This window comes from Leucoraja erinacea, chromosome 3, assembly GCF_028641065.1.
Source record: "Leucoraja erinacea ecotype New England chromosome 3, Leri_hhj_1, whole genome shotgun sequence".
Lineage (NCBI taxonomy): Eukaryota > Metazoa > Chordata > Chondrichthyes > Rajiformes > Rajidae > Leucoraja > Leucoraja erinaceus.
Window position 1 is genome coordinate 75,136,274 of NC_073379.1, and position 16,789 is coordinate 75,153,062.

The following is a 16,789-nucleotide window of genomic DNA, read 5'->3' on the forward strand; positions in this document are numbered from 1 at the left end:
TGTTTTCTGAAAGTCCAGTTTTGTATTTGGATTCTTTACGATTTACGATTCTTTATGGAACACGGCCCAGAATGTTTATTACCATGATGCATTAATTATTTTTCTCTCCACAGATGCTGCCTAGCCTGCTTGTATCCCAGCCTTTTCCTTTTTTTATCTTAGGCAAGTCCTTTTTCCACGTAGAGAAAATTAATTTTGTAAATACACTGGAGAACAAATACATTGATGTGCTATTTACTTATTAAACTGCATAGATTACCTAATTAACCTGATAGTTTTTTGTAATATTTTAGTTCCAGGCATAAATATCACGTATAGTTATCAGACCACGATTCAACAGTATAACCCTTTACATTGCCGAAGCACTATACTTTGTGTATCAGCTTGTTCTTTCTTATTCCAAAAGTTACCGTCAATTTGATCCTACATTTTAGATAATATTGTTTCAACAATTAGGCCTGCTATTTTGCAAGCTTTTTTTTCTATGCTGAAGGTATAATACCGATTTAAATTTGAATCTTTCATCTTCAATGCATTACCATACAGTAATGCGGTTGTGGTGACACCATGTGGTTTTGACATGCATCACATCTCATGAAAATGTGTCACTATACCTAGAGTTGAAAGCTACCTTACAGCCAGGACAAGGGGTCACAGCTTAAGGATAAGGGGGGAATCCTTTAAAACTGAGATGAGAAGAACTTTTTTCACACAGAGAGTGGTGAATCTCTGGAACTCTCTGCCACATAGGGTAGTTGAGGCCAGTTCATTGGCTATATTTAAGAGGGAGTTAGATGTGGCCCTTGTGGCTAAGGGGATCAGGGGGTATGGAGAGAAAGCAGGTACGGGATACTGAGTTGGATGATCAGCCATGATCATATTGAATGGCGGTGCAGGCTCGAAGGGCCGAATGGCCTACTCCTGCACCCAATTTCTATGTTTCTATGAAACGTCAAACAAAATGGAATTGAAAAAAATTGTAGGAAAATATTGTCAAAAATTGTTAGGCAGAAAATAAAAGCAGGACTCCGATGGTAGTAATCACCGGATTAGTCCCAATGCCAGGTGACAGTGGAAAATTTTAAGATTACACCTGGAGTAATTCAATGGGTCAGGATGCATGTCTGGAGAACATGGATAGGTGACGTTTTGGGTCAGGACCCTTCTTCATATTCAAGGTTTAAGAGGATGGAATTAGATAGGGTCTTTTGAACTTATTTTTTAACCACAGGTGAGGTCCCGGAGGACTGGTCAGTAGCTAAAGTTCTTCCTTTATTTAAGAAGTAGAGAGAATCCAGGAAATTATAGGCCAGTGAGCCTCACGTCAGTGTCATAGATTGATACAGCGTGGAAACATGCCCTTCGGCCTAACTTGTCCCAGCTACACTCATCCCATACCTGTTCTATCCATGTACCTGTCTGACTTTCTTAAATGTTGTGTTAATCCCTCTGCTCTACAACACTCCCCAGAGCTATACCATTCACTGTGTAGGTCCTGCCCAGGTTAGACTTCTCAAAATGCAACACCTCACATTTCTGTGTTAAATTCCATCAACCATTCGTCGGCCCACCTGGCCAATCGCTCAACATCCTGCTGCAAAATTTCCCAACCACCAACTTTTGTATCATCTACAAACGTGTTAATTTTGCCATGTATTTTCATATATGATCCATACATGTGACAACAGTGTTATCAAGGTGACCTAACTGATCAATAATTTATTTATTTATTGATGCCCAGTTTCTTCCACTGACTTGCTAAATGTGAATGCTGAAAATTTGAAATAAAGACAGAAATCGTAAAAATATTCGCTGTCTGGCAATATCTGAGGAGAAAAATGTTCATGTTTATGGTCATTCAAGTTTTCTCTATCCACAAATTCTGACTGGTTTAAATAGAATATTGAGACTTTTGAAATTTCCAATACATTTTTAATCACTGATATAAAGAAATGCTGGTACATAGGTAAGAAGTGCACATACATTTATGACATAACTTGTTCTAGAAATTGCCATGAGCAATCTTCAAAGTGCGTCATTTCTAGCAAATTTTGGAAATGATCGAAGAAGTATCTACATCAGATATTCCACCCAGATGTCAATGCTGCTTTTGCAAGACCGTCAGTACATGTACAAGACCGTGTTATTAAAGATCATGCTTTATTTTCGGTTCCACCCTGGTCCTCCATTTTGTACTGCCATTGCCCAAGGAGATGCTACTAGGAACACAAGACCATGGATAACTGAAGCCTCTTACTTAAATTACCATTCTACTTAAATTACCTGGAGACATAAGAGACTTCAGATGCTGGAATCTAGAGGTCAGAAATTTCTGGAGGAAGGTCGCAGGTCAGGCAGCATCGGTGGAGGAAAGTAGATGTTCGATGTTTCGCGTCGATCAGCCACTTGCACCAGGACTATGATTGCACCAGGATTGAGATTGTTGAGGGAAGATAGTCAATACAAAGAGGTGAGGGAGGGATGAGACAAAGTCCGGCAGGTAATAGATGGAATCTGGCATGGTGCTGGATGTTGGGCAGATGGAGCCAGAGGTTGGGATTCTTAACTTTTTATGTTTTCAAACCATAATTAGTAAAACACCATAATTTTCGGTCATGATTTTGGTGAAGAGTTAAATGTCAGCAAATTAGTATAAATGAGCAATCCAATCAGACTAGTCTTACAAATAAAGCTCTTTCTTTGCCTCATAGAAATGACATAGAATACAACTAGTAGTAGATGCATCGTACATGATGGATAGGAATATTTGCCATATTCATTCGGTGATTCGCTGCATAATCCCACAGATAGTAATCGACAAGAATAGAATTGATCTCTTTATTCACACAATTTTTCTGTGCTCCAAGTTCTCGGATGCGATGCATTATTAACTCAATGCACCAAATGGAGCAACCTCGAATTTCCACTTCCTGACAATCTCCTGACTGGAAGAGCACACCTAGGAGGTGAATGGAAAAGGCAATTAATTTCAATGAATTTGGTTACAAAGCAACCAGAGCAAAATAACACATTTGAATAAAATATCAATTAAACTTTAATTTTCTTAAATCTTAAATCCGCAGTATTTAGGAAATTAAACAATCAACGCCTAGATTATTTTTTTTTGCTATCAAAAGGTCACAAATCAACCTTTTACAAAATTAACCCATTTTAAACTACTTACTTTATTAATTACCCACTAGGCCAAGTGGACCCCATTGGATCCCTGTCAGACGCGAGGCCTGGTCCCCCAACGCAACCTGTTCCCCAACGCAAGATTCCACCACTCCCCTGCCTCCCGCAGCACTTCCAATTCCCCTGGCAACTCCCTCTCCTGTGCTGCCAGGACCACGACTAAGTGTTCTATGATGGCGACATTGTTGCAAATGTTGGGTAGAGGACTGAGATTCCATTCGGGTGAAATCATGGTGGAAGCTCAGAGTGTTACTGGATTGCATCTTTGTATGGAAGTTTGTTGGATGCTGGGGCAGCAAGGATTTAACAGTGAAAATCTTTTTAAAGTTGGATTTTTTAAACCTTTAAATATCAATAACTTGAAAAATAACATCAAATCTGAAGGAAACTTGACAAGGGCGACGATGGGAAAAAGCGGCTCAGTCACTCAAGCCTGTCGTGCTGGCAGCTCACTCACGGCTGGTGGGCTGGTACTTGATTCACGGCTATTCCTTAAAATTCAATTTCAAGCAGGGTGCAAGGCCACCAAATTCAAGTGCAGTTCCATGCCATTTCAAGCAGGGTGCAAGGCCACTAAAGACAGCGAGTCGTGACCTCTCCCTCCTCCATCTTGCAGAGACTGAGCTACGCCCACACTTCTGGGTTTTATAGTCCCCCCACCCCCACCAGAAGGGGCGTGGCCTTCATGGCGTGATTGACAGGAGAGAAAATCTTTTAAACACTAATAACTCTTTTATTTTTCATCAATGGGAAAAATCCTCTTGTCCTGCGCAGCGGAGGGGGACTCTGAGTAAGATGGCCAAAAATCACAGCCGTAAGTGGCAGCATTTCTTTCTAAAATCAATATACAGGACAACAAGAAATGGTCAAGATCAGACTTTTAGTAATATAGATATATTATATAAGGACTATCCAGATAGAATACTACTTTGTTGCCATATGGCGTCACCAATGTCACATTTTATTAATGCATCCAACTAGAATCCAAATGTGTCCCTTTCCTCTAATAATGTATCTAATAAGATGCCCTGTCTCAATGAACCGGATGAAAAATGAGAAAGAAAACACTTGGGTAACAAAATTGTTGTTATGCTTAATGGTGGAATGTATATAATAGATGTAAATTAATTAGGTAACATTATTGCAGTCAGGTTGATGGAAATGTTTGACTTTTATTTTTACCCATCCTAATTTATATTCACCCTCCCCTCTCTGAACTCATTGGTACTGCAGTTCATTATTATCTACTTATCAAATTCCTGTAAGTTGTTGGTTTCCTTCACATAGCTACGCAGCTACATAATTTGACAGTTTAATGACTCGGGAACAAATTGCTATACCTGGAATCAACCCGTTTACAATATAGCAGAATTCCCCACAGGAGACCTGAAAAGAGAGAGGAGGAGACGACAGGGCCGGCCTTAGGAGGTGCGAGGCCCAATTGGGAACAATTCTGGTGAGCCCCAGGTTCCCAGCCAAGGTCTGTAGAATCATAGATATACAAATAAAGTCTATTATAGACTTTATATCTCAATAGAAGAATGGAAAGTAATCAAAATGTGCGCTTAAAAAGTGCCTGCGAGTTAATGGCCAAACAGATCTAAGCTACATTTTAATATAAAGTTGCATACATGTAAGCCTACAAGTAACAAAAAAAATGTGTAGATCACCTCTGAAAAGTACAGTTACAATATCACTTGTTTTAGTGACTGAAATGAAAAAAAAAGTCATTTAATTAACTAGATCCTAGCAAACCAATAACTATTGGCGAAAAACCAGTCCAAGCATTACATTTTGGACTTCAGCCCCATCCTACCCTTTGGGCTTCTATCCCATCCTAACTTAGTTGCGTGTGTGTGTGTATGTTAGTTGTCTGTGGCTGATGTGTGTGTGTTAGATGTCTGTGCGTTATATGTGGGAGGGAAGGAGAGAAGGGAATGAGGGAAAGAAGGAGAGAAGGGAAAAGAGAGAAAGGAAGGAGGGAGGGAAGGAGAGGAGGGAAGAAGGGAAGGAAGGGAAGATGAGGAGGGAGGGAGAGGGCTGGTGGTGGGAGCGGATGCTGGGGTCCGGGCGAACGTGTGTGAGCCGAGGCTCGTAAACGTTGCTCCAAACCCCGGCCTGCCCTGTATTGTTCACCGCATCTCCCCGGGGAGAGAGAGGGGTGGAGCCGGGCTGTGTGCATGAAGCACGGCGACTGGAGGGGCGGGAGCGATGCCCTGGGACCGTGAGGGACCTCCCCATCTCCACCCCTCCCTCCCTCCTCCACTCGGGGTAGATCTACCCAAGCCAAGAGTAGATTACTCCAAAGATCCTAGAGCGGAGCTTTGGATTACTCTAGCGCGGGGCACAATTGGGAGCAATTGGTTCAATCGGCTTAAGGCAGGCCCTGGGAGGAGAAATAGAAGAATGGGTGTCAGGGATGCTTCAGTTACTAGAGAACACTCATTTAATTCAAATAGGGTGTGATTTCCCGGTTCAGTTTTCTTTTGCACCTTAATTAATATGTTATGCTAGTTTTACATTTCCCCAGCACTGGGAGACACAGTCTTCCACAGTTCAAAATCTGTAGCTTGTATTATCATCTTGCATCTGAAATCTCCTTTGTCAAAAGCACTGTGGTACACGTGGCTTTCTCACCATTTAGAATGAAACAAGAGGAATGTATAAAGACTACCAGCCCCACTTCCGGGACTTTTTTGTTCCAGGGCACTACAGCGGGAGACCAAGTAAGGATGTTTAAAACTCATACACCCTTGAAAACTCAACTTCTTCTGAACTGCTGAATAGGTTTCAAAGAGATGACCAAACAATAATCCGACTAGGGCCGATGCAGATCCCAAGTAAAAGAAAACAACTAATACTTCATACACGTTAAAAATAATAATAATAAAGGAACTAATTCAGCACCATACATGACATTTTTGTTATAGGGACCTAGATAGTGTTTGCAGCCAATGAACTTGTGTCAAAAATGAAAGTTAATTTTGGAAATGTTTACCATATTGCACAATAAATTACGAAATGATGTGCTGGTTTTTTTGACTAATGTACCAAAACAGAATTCTACAGAATCTTTACTTTGCTTGCAAAATTCTGGCATTTACTGTTTGCTCTGTGTTTGCATAAAATGTACATAATTTGTCAATATTTCTTCAAATACACAACAGCTCGCTCCAGGTGGATTGCTTAATAGATAATAATACACTTTGTCATTGTAAATACATACAACAAAATTTCAGGCGCACTGCCCAAGCGGAGCTCCAATGTATCAGATAAATAGTAACGACAATGGAAATAGATCTTGATATATCTTAGTGTTCACCAATATTTGAAAGAGTTAACATTGATCATTTGGCATTAGCCGATTCATTTTGTCCATGGACTTCATGGTGTGTTCACCAAAAAACATAGCTGAGAAAGAGATTCCTGTGTTAACATAAAATGGTGTAGCACCTTCCACACAATTGCTCTCCAATGGTATTAAATTGATTACAAACCTTGTTTGAGTTTATCCATGAGTTCTTGTGAATACTTCATGGCTCCAAGGTAGACAAGTGCCTGAGGGATTCTGTAGTCTGCAAACATAGACAGACTAGCAATATCATGAAATAAACCATACCCCTTTCCTTCCAGGAGTCCCCAGATGTCTGCTACAAGGATCTGTGCCCTTTTATAGAAAGCAACTTTCTTTCCCTAAATGACAGAGGAAAAATAATCATAAAGATACAGAATATTTATTACATTTGGTGTCATCAATCTTAATAAATTATCTCTCAATTCTGGTGGTTTGAGAATTTGATATATTACACAGTGCCACTGGTGGGTAAATACCCTTGCACCCCCTTCCTGTGAAAATAAAACAAAAATATACCTAGGTATATTATAAAATCATAAAGGGCCTGTCCAATGAGCATGCGACTCCATGCGGCAAGCGCGACCTAACCAGAAGCGGGGGCCGCGCGGAGGTCGAGTGAGTGACATGAAGTTTGAACGAAGTCTGTGGGAAGTTCGCGCGTGACGTACGGCGTTGAGGCGGCTGTGGGCCGGCAGGCTGTTGCCGCGCGGAATTTTTGAACACGGTCAGTTTTTCGGAGCCCCGCGCAATGTCGAGACCAGCTCCGCACAACTCCATACGGCTCCGGCGATCGAAGTGGGACCGGCCCCGTGAGCTGTACGGCTCAAGCGACCACTTTGGTCACGCTTACCGCATGGAGTCGCATGCTCGTGGGACAGGTCCTTAATTCTGCACCATAACTGGTGTAATTGAGGCTTGTATGATCACAGTACAGTTTGTGAACAAGAGCCGTAGACTGCAGCACATTAATGATGAGGATTGATTGTGCAGACTCAAGCTCAGTTTTGGTAGAGAGACAGTTTACAATGTGAATTATCTACAAAAACAAAACAAATTTCTTCCTGCTGCTGGCGCATACATTTGCTTCGAGGAAAGCTTTCCAGCTAATTCTACTTCACAATTCAGTCTCCACATATCTCGAGAGATGGGAGCCAGTCACCAGAAATCGGACAGGAACTATGGATGCTCTACATTCGCAGCATTAGTCTCCTGGCATAGTCCCAGGAGTGAAAACCTGCTCTTGCCATTCCTCCTCAGTCCTCATCATAGATCCTAATCTACCAAGTCAAATCAAGTGAGATTATTGTCATGTGTCCCAAATAGAACAATGAAATTCTTACTTGCTGCAGCACAACAGAGTATTGAAAGCATAAATACAGTGTATCTATATAGCATAGAGGCTCGAAATTAGCGGTTGCCCGGGTGCCATTGGCCACCTAAAATGCCGCCGGGCAACCTAAATGCCCGGCTTAGCACTGCAGATTTATACGGAAACCAGACACAAAAAACTGGAGTAACTCAGCAGGTCAGGCAGCAACTCTGGAGAAAAGGAACGTGACGTTTCGTGTCGGCGGCGACTAGTGCGTCCAAAGATACTAGGTGCGGTGTGATGGAGGGTCAGAGCGAATGACTCCTCCTCCTGCCGCACCCCGCCAGTCCTGATTGCAGCCGCTGCTTTCAAAACAAACCCTCGGGAGGGGAGGCGGTGGCAAGGAGATTCCAATTGCCTCCCCTTTTGGGCGGGATGCTGTCCCTGTCCGATGTGTGCTCTCTCTCTCTCCAGCCCTTCCACCCCCTTATCCTGAGACCCCTCCTCTCCATCCCGCACTGATCCCCATTCCCGCCTTTATTCAGTCCTCACACCCCCTGTGCTTTCCCCCCCCCCCCCCCCCATCTATTCATCCTGCACTGGTCTCCCTATCCGCCTCACATTGATTCTCCCCCCCACCCCCCCCCCCCCCCCATCCTACACTTGTCCCCCATTTCATCCTCACCCCAACACACACACACACGCACACAAAGTAGCTGTTCCTGAACCTGGATGTACCAGATTTCAGGCTCCCGTACCTTCTACTTGATGGCAGCGGAGAGATGGCAGTGGCCAGGATGGTGTGGGTCCTTGATGATGTAGGCAGCCTTTGAGGCAGCACCTGCAATAGATCCCTTCGATGGTGGGGAGGTCAGAGCCGATGATGGACTGGCCAGTGGTCACAACTTTCTGCATTCTTTTCCGCTCCTGGACGCTCGTTGCCGAACCAAGCATTGATGCAACCAGCCAGTTTGCTCTCTACTGTAGAAGTTCGAGAGAGTCCTCATTGACATACCGACTCTCCGTAATCTTCTCAGGAAGTAGATGCGCTGATGTGTTTTCTTTATAATTGCATCAGTGTGCTGGGACCAGGAAAGATCTTCGGAAATATGCACACCCATGAATTTCAACTTCTTGACCCTTTCCACCATCGTCCCAATGATATAAACGGGATTGTGGGTCACTATCCTACCCCTTCCAAAGTCCACAATCAGTTCCTTGGTTTTGCTGGTGTTGAGAGCCAGGTTATTGTGTTGGCACGATTTGGTCAATCGGTCGATCTCACTTCTATACTCTGTCTCTTCACCATCAGTGACTTGTTCCACAGTGGTGTTGTAGGCGAACTTGATGATGGAGTTCGCACTATTTCCAGCTACACAATCATGAGTATAGAGCGAGTACAGCAGGGGGCTGAGCATGCAGCCTTGAGGTGCTCCCGTGCTGATTGTTATCGAGGATGACACATTTCGACCAATACGGACAGACTGTGGTCTATGGATGTGGTCTATGGAATCAAGGACCCAATTACAAAAGGGTGCACAGAGACCCAGATCTGAGAGCTTGGTAACCAGCTTGGAGGGGATGATGGTGTTAAACGCCGAGCTGTAGTCAATGAATAACAGTCTGACATACGAGTTTCTGTTGTCCAAGTGGTCCAGAGCAGAGTGGAGAGCCAGTGAGATTGCATCCACCATTGATCTGTTGTGGCAGTAAGCGAACTGCAGTGGATCGAGGTTCTTGTCGAGGTAAGAGTTGATATGCGCCAAAATCAACCTCTCAAAGCACTTCATCACCACAGACATTAGTGCCACTGGTTGATAGTCATTGAGGCACGTCACCTTGCTCTTCTTGGGCACCGGTATTATTGATGCCCTTTTAAAGCAGGTGGGAACCTCAGACCTCAGTAGTGAGAGGTTGAAAATGTCCGTAAAAACTTCACACAGGTTTTTAGAACACGATCGGGTATACCATCAAGTCCAGGCGCTTTGCGAGGATTTACCCCACTGAAGGATCTTCTGACGTCGGCCTCTGTGACTGTGACTGAATGGGTTGTATACCATCACGGCGAATGGGGGCTCGGGAAGGCACATCAGTCCCTATCAAACCATGCATAAAACGCATTGAGCTCGTCAGGGAGTGATGCTTCGCTGACATTTGAGCTGCCTCCTGATTTCGCCTTGTAGGAGGCTATGGCATTCAAGCCCTGCCAGTTGCCGAACATCCGTCTCATCCTCCAGCATGGAGCAGAAGTCCCTTTTGGCCTTTTTGATGGCCTTACCAAGGTCGTATCTGGACTTCTTGTAGACCTCTGCATCTCCAGACCTGAATGCCCGGGATCTGGACTTCAGAAGAGTGCGGATCTCATGGTTCATCCAAGGCTTCTGGTTAGGAAACACTCAGAAGGTTTTTGTTGGGATGCAGTCCTCCACACATTTCTTTATGAAGTCTGTAACGACTGTGGCGTATTCATTCAGGTCCGTTGCCGAGTCCCTGAACATTGCCCAGTCTACAGACAGTCCTGCAGTTGTTCCTCTGGCTCCCTCCCCCTCACCAGCTCTGTACTGTCGTCACCTCTGGGGGTGCGCTCTTTAATTGCTGCCTGTAGGCAGGAAGCAGCAGCACCGCGGTATGGTCGGATTTACTGGTGAGGGCGAGGGATAGAGCGATAGGCTTCTTTGATGTAGCAGTGGTCGAGGGTGTTTGATCCTCTGGTGCTGAAGGAGACATGTTGGTGGAAGTTAGGGAGCGATTTCTACAGGTTGGCTTTGTTGAAGTACCTGGCTATGGTGGTAAACACCTCGGGGAAAGCAGTCTGGTGCTTGTTGACCGCGGCGTGCAGCTCCCCCAGTGCCAGATGGACATCAGCCTGGGGAGGGATGTAGACTGCGGTCAGGATGATGGAGGTGGTGGATGTGAATTCCCTCGGTAGCTAGAAGGGACGGCACTTCACAGCCAGGTGTTCGAGGTGTGGAGAGTAGGAGTTGGATAGGACTGCCACATCTGAGCACCACGCAGAGTTGACCATGAGGCAGACGCCCCCCCTCTCCCTTTCCCAGATGCCAGTGTACGGTCCATGCGATGGACGGAGAAACCTTCAGGCTGGACTGCTGAGTCTGGGGAGCTGGGGGCGAGCCATGTCTCTGTGAAACAGAACACAGAGCATTCCCTCAGCTCCCTTTGGTAAAGCTGCCTTGCCCTTAAGTCCTCCACTTTGTTTTCAAGGGTCTGTTTATTGGTCATTAGGATGGTAGGGAGGGGGTCGAAGTCACCCTGCGCTTCAGTCTGACCTGATGTCCTGTCCATCGGCCACGTTTCCGGACATAATGGAGGCCTCTCCGTTGTTTCCAGGTACTGTGTTTACTGTATCCCCCTGTCACTATTTACCCCCCTGTCACTAGCTCCGTTGCGATCAGGGATCCCTCCTTTCTTGGGTTCTGACGCCACAATGACTCAACCTAACATCCTCTAAACTCCCTGGTCTAATGCCCCAATCAGATCCCCAGCACCACCCTCTAGGTCACAATCATCTCAGAACCAACCGCCTTTCTACCTATGCCTGATGCACACCTGGCCTTTGGATCATCACCCTACTCGTCTCTTCTCTTCCCACCACCCACATGCCCCTCGAAAGAAACCCTGCATCTCCCTGTAGCAGTCACTATGAATCTTGATGCCATTACAGTCCGGCACTAATCAGTCCTGGGAACACCACACTCCAATCACAACAAGCAACGAATCTCTGATACTGGAAACTGATGCACAAAGTCCCAAGGATTTTAGTGCTCCATTTTATGATGCTGGGTGCATGTCTTTAATGGCTACAAGCCAACACATTGAACTACTTTGCAATTGTGTTATTCAGTATCTTGGCTATCGTGTTGCCACTGACAAAATAACTTAAACACAAAAGACTCACCTGAAAGACAGTTTCATCTCTATATGAAGGAAAGTTTTCCACCACAAGCATTAGCAGCTTCTGAGCATTATTTTCACTCTTCTTAATGCAGTTAAGGAAGGAACCATCAAACTTTTCCAGCAAAACATTTCCAGCTTCCTTAAGCACTCTGAGACGTTCTTCAATCAGTGGCATTGGAACATCAGATTCTGAAGACAGCACGTTTCTCAGTTGTTCAAGTGTTATATTGGCAAAATATGACGCACTGGTGATCGGAATGCCTTATTATAAAATAAACAAACACCAAAAAATAACAACAAACCCTCAGGTTTTGATCAAGATATCATGTATAGCACAAGATAACTGAAAATGCCGAAACAACTCATCAGGTCAGACAGAATCTATGAAAAGGGAAAGTTAACAGTTCAGAATGAAATAAAGTTTTGATGAAGAGGTTTTGATTTGAAATGTTAACTCCATTTCTCTTCCCACAGAAGTTGCCAGGCCTGCTAAATGTTTCCAGCATTCCCTATTTTATTTCAGGTTTCCCCACATCTACAATTTTTGATTTGTATTCACTGTACAGCATTTCATCAAAAGCACTTCATAATTTCTCCAAAGTTGCACCTTATTTATGATGGTCTGTAATATGAGACGAACAATAGATAACACTGGAGTGGGTGAAAAGGGAAGCTAGCCAGGGTTCCTAGTCAAGCCATACATTTGGAATGGAAGATAACTCAATGTCATCATAATGTAAACTTGGTTCAATTTAATATTCTCTCAGTATACCCTCACTTCATATTTCCATGCAAAAAAATAATTTTACACTTACAGCAGGCCAGGTCAGGTCAGGGGGAGTCCCCCTGCCACGGGTACCATGTAATCCCGTGCTACCTGCTCCATGGTCAGATAGTCGGCGACTAAACAGTCTCCCGCACCTGGTTTGACAGGTGAGGAGGAGGCTGTGGATCCCCAGCAGAGCCAAAAACAAGACCTGTCAAAGGGCGGATGAACGTCTAGCGAGCCAACGGCCATCCACACTTCAGTAGAAGTTGCGATCATTGTCGTACATAGCATTGTAAGGAATGATGATAAAACACACACACCAAAATCCTATACTTCCAGCGGCGGAAATCCGCAGGAACTGGAGGACAGAGATGTGTGGTGCGTCAGTCACCGTCCCCATTGGAAACCAGCACCACTGCGTCGCTAATGTTTTCAACGATGATGAATGAAATGAATACATTATACTTTGTGTTTTTTTGTGAAAGAAAGATTAGCTTTATAATAACTGAGTTTTCTTCCAGTGAAATATATCCCTCAATTGCCACCAAGTTCCAGGTATATGTATCTGTAAAAAATTGCTGTTTTAGCTTACAAATTACATACCATAAAAATATTGAAATGGCTATGAAGTGCTTTTACATGCCTAGAATGAGAAGACATTGCATAATGGGCATTATTTTATTCCTTAATTACTTCTTATAATGAATGACAGGAAAATTAAAATTAATTGTATTTACTATCTCCATCTGAACTTTAAATCTAATATCATTAATATTAATATCAAGAATATAAATGCCCAAAATGCTATGATTTGAACACCTAGAGGAAATGGTGGACTCTGAACTGAACACATTGCATACACTATACTATACTCTTTTCCAATCAGCATTATAAAGATAAAAGAAAAAAAATCCAACATGGAACTAACCTTCATCTAATGCTCTGTTAACAGCAGCACAAAGCGACCAAAAACCACTATGCAGTTTGCCTTTGTACTTAATCAAACACTTGTTATCATCATTTTCAGACCAAAAGGAAAAATTGAGGGTGTCTGTAACAAACACCCAGTTAATTGACTCCTCGTTCATCATTTGGGGATTCAGCTCATGGAGCAACTTCCATCCTGTTGGGTCAAGTTCCTTTGTATTTCTCTTTTCAAATAGCATTTCTGCAACCTTTTTGACTCCTTCATCTACAATAAAGACATCTTTACTATTTTCAGCTATAAATTTTCCAGCTTCTTTTGGCGGCAGTAATGACTCCATTTCTTTGTTAAATCTTGAGGAGAAAGTGAAAAATTAATTAACTAAATAAAGCTTTGATATCGAACAAAACATGGTACAGCATAATTAGATCTATAAGTTTGAAATTAATTTGCTATTTGTAAGTTGGCATAGCCATTGATTAGTAGACATCACTGATATATTTTAAAGTATTGTAAGTTATCGTGCTCAGCTCCTGGAACAGTCCACTGTGCAAACTGCACTGCTGTCCGGTCATCGTGACCAAAAGGGAAATTAATCTGGACCACAGTTGCGTCTTCTTGAAAGGAAATCTCCCACCTGAGGCACAGCCATAAGCATACACTGCAATACTAAGGTATGGACAGCACAAAGATCTCCATATCAATTGGACTTCAGACAGTATACCACAAAGCCTTGGAAGTAGGGGGAATAGGAGGATAACAAATAATTGACAATAGACAATAGGTGCAGGAGTAGGCCATTCGGCACTTCGAGCCAGCACTGCCATTCTATGTGATCATGGCTGATCATCCCCAATCAATACCCCATTCCTGCCTTCTTCCCATATCCCCTGACTCCGCTATTTTAAGAGCCCTATCTAGGTGTCTCTTGAAAGCATCCAGAGAACCTGCCTCCACCGCCCTCTGAGGCAGAGAATTCCACAGGCTCACCACTCTCTGTGAGAAAAAGTGTTTCTTCGTCTCCATTCTAAATGGCTTACTCCTTATTCTTAAACTGTGGCCCCTGGTTCTGGACTCCCCAAACATCGGGAACATTATTCCTGCCTCCAGCGTGTCCAAGCCCTTAACAATCTTATATGTTTCATTTATCAGATATATCCATTTGTCAAAAGTTGCTGCCGTAGGTTCAGGTCAGGTCAGGGGGAGTTTTGTTTGCTAAGTGGCTGTGGAGCCCCAGCACGACCAAAAACAAGACCCGTCAAAGGGCGGATGAACCTCTAGTAATGGCCATCCACACTTCAGTAGAAGTTGCGATCACTGTCGTACATAGCATTGTAAGGAATGATGATAAAACACACACACCAAAATCCTATACTACTAGTGGCGGAAATCCGCAGGAACTGGAGGACAGATGTGCGTGCTTTAGTCACCATCCCCGTTGGAAACCAGCACCACTGCGTCGCTAATGTTTTCAACGATGATGAATGAAATGAATACATTATACTTTGTGTTTTTGTGTGAAAGGAAGATTAGCTTTATAATAAGTGAGTTTTCTTCCAGTGAAATATATCCCTCAATTGCCACCAAGTTCCAGGTATATGTATCTGTAAAAAATTGCTGTTTTAGCTTACAAATTACATACCATAAAAATATTGAAATGGCTATGAAGTGCTTTTACATGCTGAGAATGAGAAGACATTGCATAATGGGAATTATTTTATTCTTTAATTACTTCTTATAATGAATGAAAGGAAAATTAAAATGAATTGTATTTCACTATCTCCATCTGAATTTTAAGTCTAATATCATTAATATTAATATCAAGATTATAAATGCCCAAAATGTTATGATTTGAACACATAGAGGAAATGGTGGACTCTGAACCTAACACATTGCATACACTGCAATAGGGTGATTTCACCAAAGTTCAAATGAGCGTAGATCCCCCCTCACGTGACCGAAATTTTTAACTGGAGGACATATCTCAGTTCAGTACATGTTCGGACATGTACATGTCGGTACAAAAGTAAGGAATTATTAACTTACTTTTGATGAAATTCAGCGAGCAAACGCGATAATTCCCGATATTTTGGATCTTTAAATCTCCACGGCAAATGTCGGCTGTTCACTTCCGCTGTTTTCTACCTTCAGTTCCTCTTGTAATTTCCTTACTTTCTATCAAAAAGATAGGTCGCTGTGCTTCAGGTCACCCCGACTAGCAAGAGAAAACTGAAGCTCAAAAAGCGGCGGAATGAACCGGTGAAAGTGCGTGTTGATTTTAAGATGTACCAAACTGAGATATCCTCCAGTTAAAATTTTCGGTCACGTGAGGGGGGGATCTACGCCCATTTGACATTTGGTGAAATCACCCTATACTCATCTTTTTCTAATCAGCAAAAAGATAAAAGGAAAAAATCCAACATGGAACTAACCTTCATCTAATGCTCTGTTAATAGCAGCACAAAGCGACCAAAAACCACTATGCAGTTTGCCTTTGTACTTAATCAAACAATTGTTATCATCATTTTCGGACCAAAAGGAAACATTGGGGGTGTCTGTAACTAATACCCAGTTAATTGACTCCTCGTTCATCGTTTGGGACGTCCACATATGCAGTGTTGAGGTCAAACAATCCCAAGCTACCCAAGAAATCCATTTGCAACATTCGAAACAAATTCAAAGATGCCAAGAGGGAATTCTGGACCAGGCTAGAATCTCAGGATAACCACTCTGACAGCCATCAATTGTGGCAAAGCATGCATGTTATAACGGGCTACAAAGTGAAGTCAGCAGTATTGCAGGCAACAATGTGTCCCTCTCCGATAACTTCAATACATTCTTGGAACAGAAGGTCGGTGGAATGACATCACCCTGCTTAAGGATGAAGAAAGAACGGCTGGTGTCCAGCGTGGAGGCTTGGGGACTCGACGAGCTCCAACTTCTCCCACCAACGGTACACAACACTCTCACACCTTCCAATGCCGCTGCATTCACAGACCTGCTCACCATCGCTGCAACTGCCCGGGAACAACTCGCGCTCTGTCCTGCCCTGAGCACTGATGGCCAAAGGTCAAAGAGCGGAGCAAGATACTCCACTCCTGTGTAATCCAATACAAAGATCTTTGGACCAAGGCACTTAATGATCAATGCTTTGCACTTTACCCTGCCCTCCAAAAATCTTAAACACTTAATGCTCAACCCGACCGACTTCCGGGTATCATTACCATTCCACTCTGATCTTTGTTGATGGCGGCAGTGTGGAGCGCATGCGCCGGCCGCCATCTTGACGCGGCGGCGTGAGGCTGCGCCGAGGCCCCGCCA

General features: G+C 43.5%; 1 protein-coding gene across 6 annotated transcripts; it reads right to left on the reverse strand.

Annotated features, from left to right (window-relative positions):
- Positions 1-1,918: 1,918 nt before the first annotated feature.
- qng1 (Q-nucleotide N-glycosylase 1) lies at positions 1,919-16,785 on the reverse strand. Of its 6 annotated transcripts, none has more exons than XM_055632961.1 (5): positions 16,693-16,785; positions 13,472-13,821; positions 11,776-12,035; positions 6,693-6,888; positions 1,919-2,959 (listed from the first exon to the last, which is right to left on the reverse strand). In XM_055632961.1, exons 2-5 carry the CDS (start codon positions 13,806-13,808, stop codon positions 2,730-2,732), a joined length of 1,023 nt encoding a protein of 340 aa, XP_055488936.1. In that variant the 5' UTR covers positions 13,809-13,821; positions 16,693-16,785; the 3' UTR covers positions 1,919-2,729. The 6 variants fall into 6 exon arrangements, with proteins under 6 accessions (XP_055488936.1, XP_055488937.1, XP_055488938.1 ...); XM_055632962.1 differs by lacking the exon at positions 16,693-16,785 and adding an exon at positions 16,475-16,630; XM_055632963.1 differs by lacking the exon at positions 16,693-16,785 and adding an exon at positions 16,441-16,626.
- Between the last annotated feature and the right edge of the window lie 4 nt (positions 16,786-16,789).

Bases quoted from the DNA above. Each gene is read 5' to 3' on its own strand.
- qng1 (XM_055632960.1), bottom strand. The intron at 12,036-13,471 runs GTTAGTTCCATG...TTTTATAATAAG, and splicing joins TAACAGAGCATTAGATGAAG to GCATTCCGATCACCAGTGCG. The intron at 6,889-11,775 runs GTGAGTCTTTTG...TCTGTCATTTAG, and splicing joins GAGATGAAACTGTCTTTCAG to GGAAAGAAAGTTGCTTTCTA.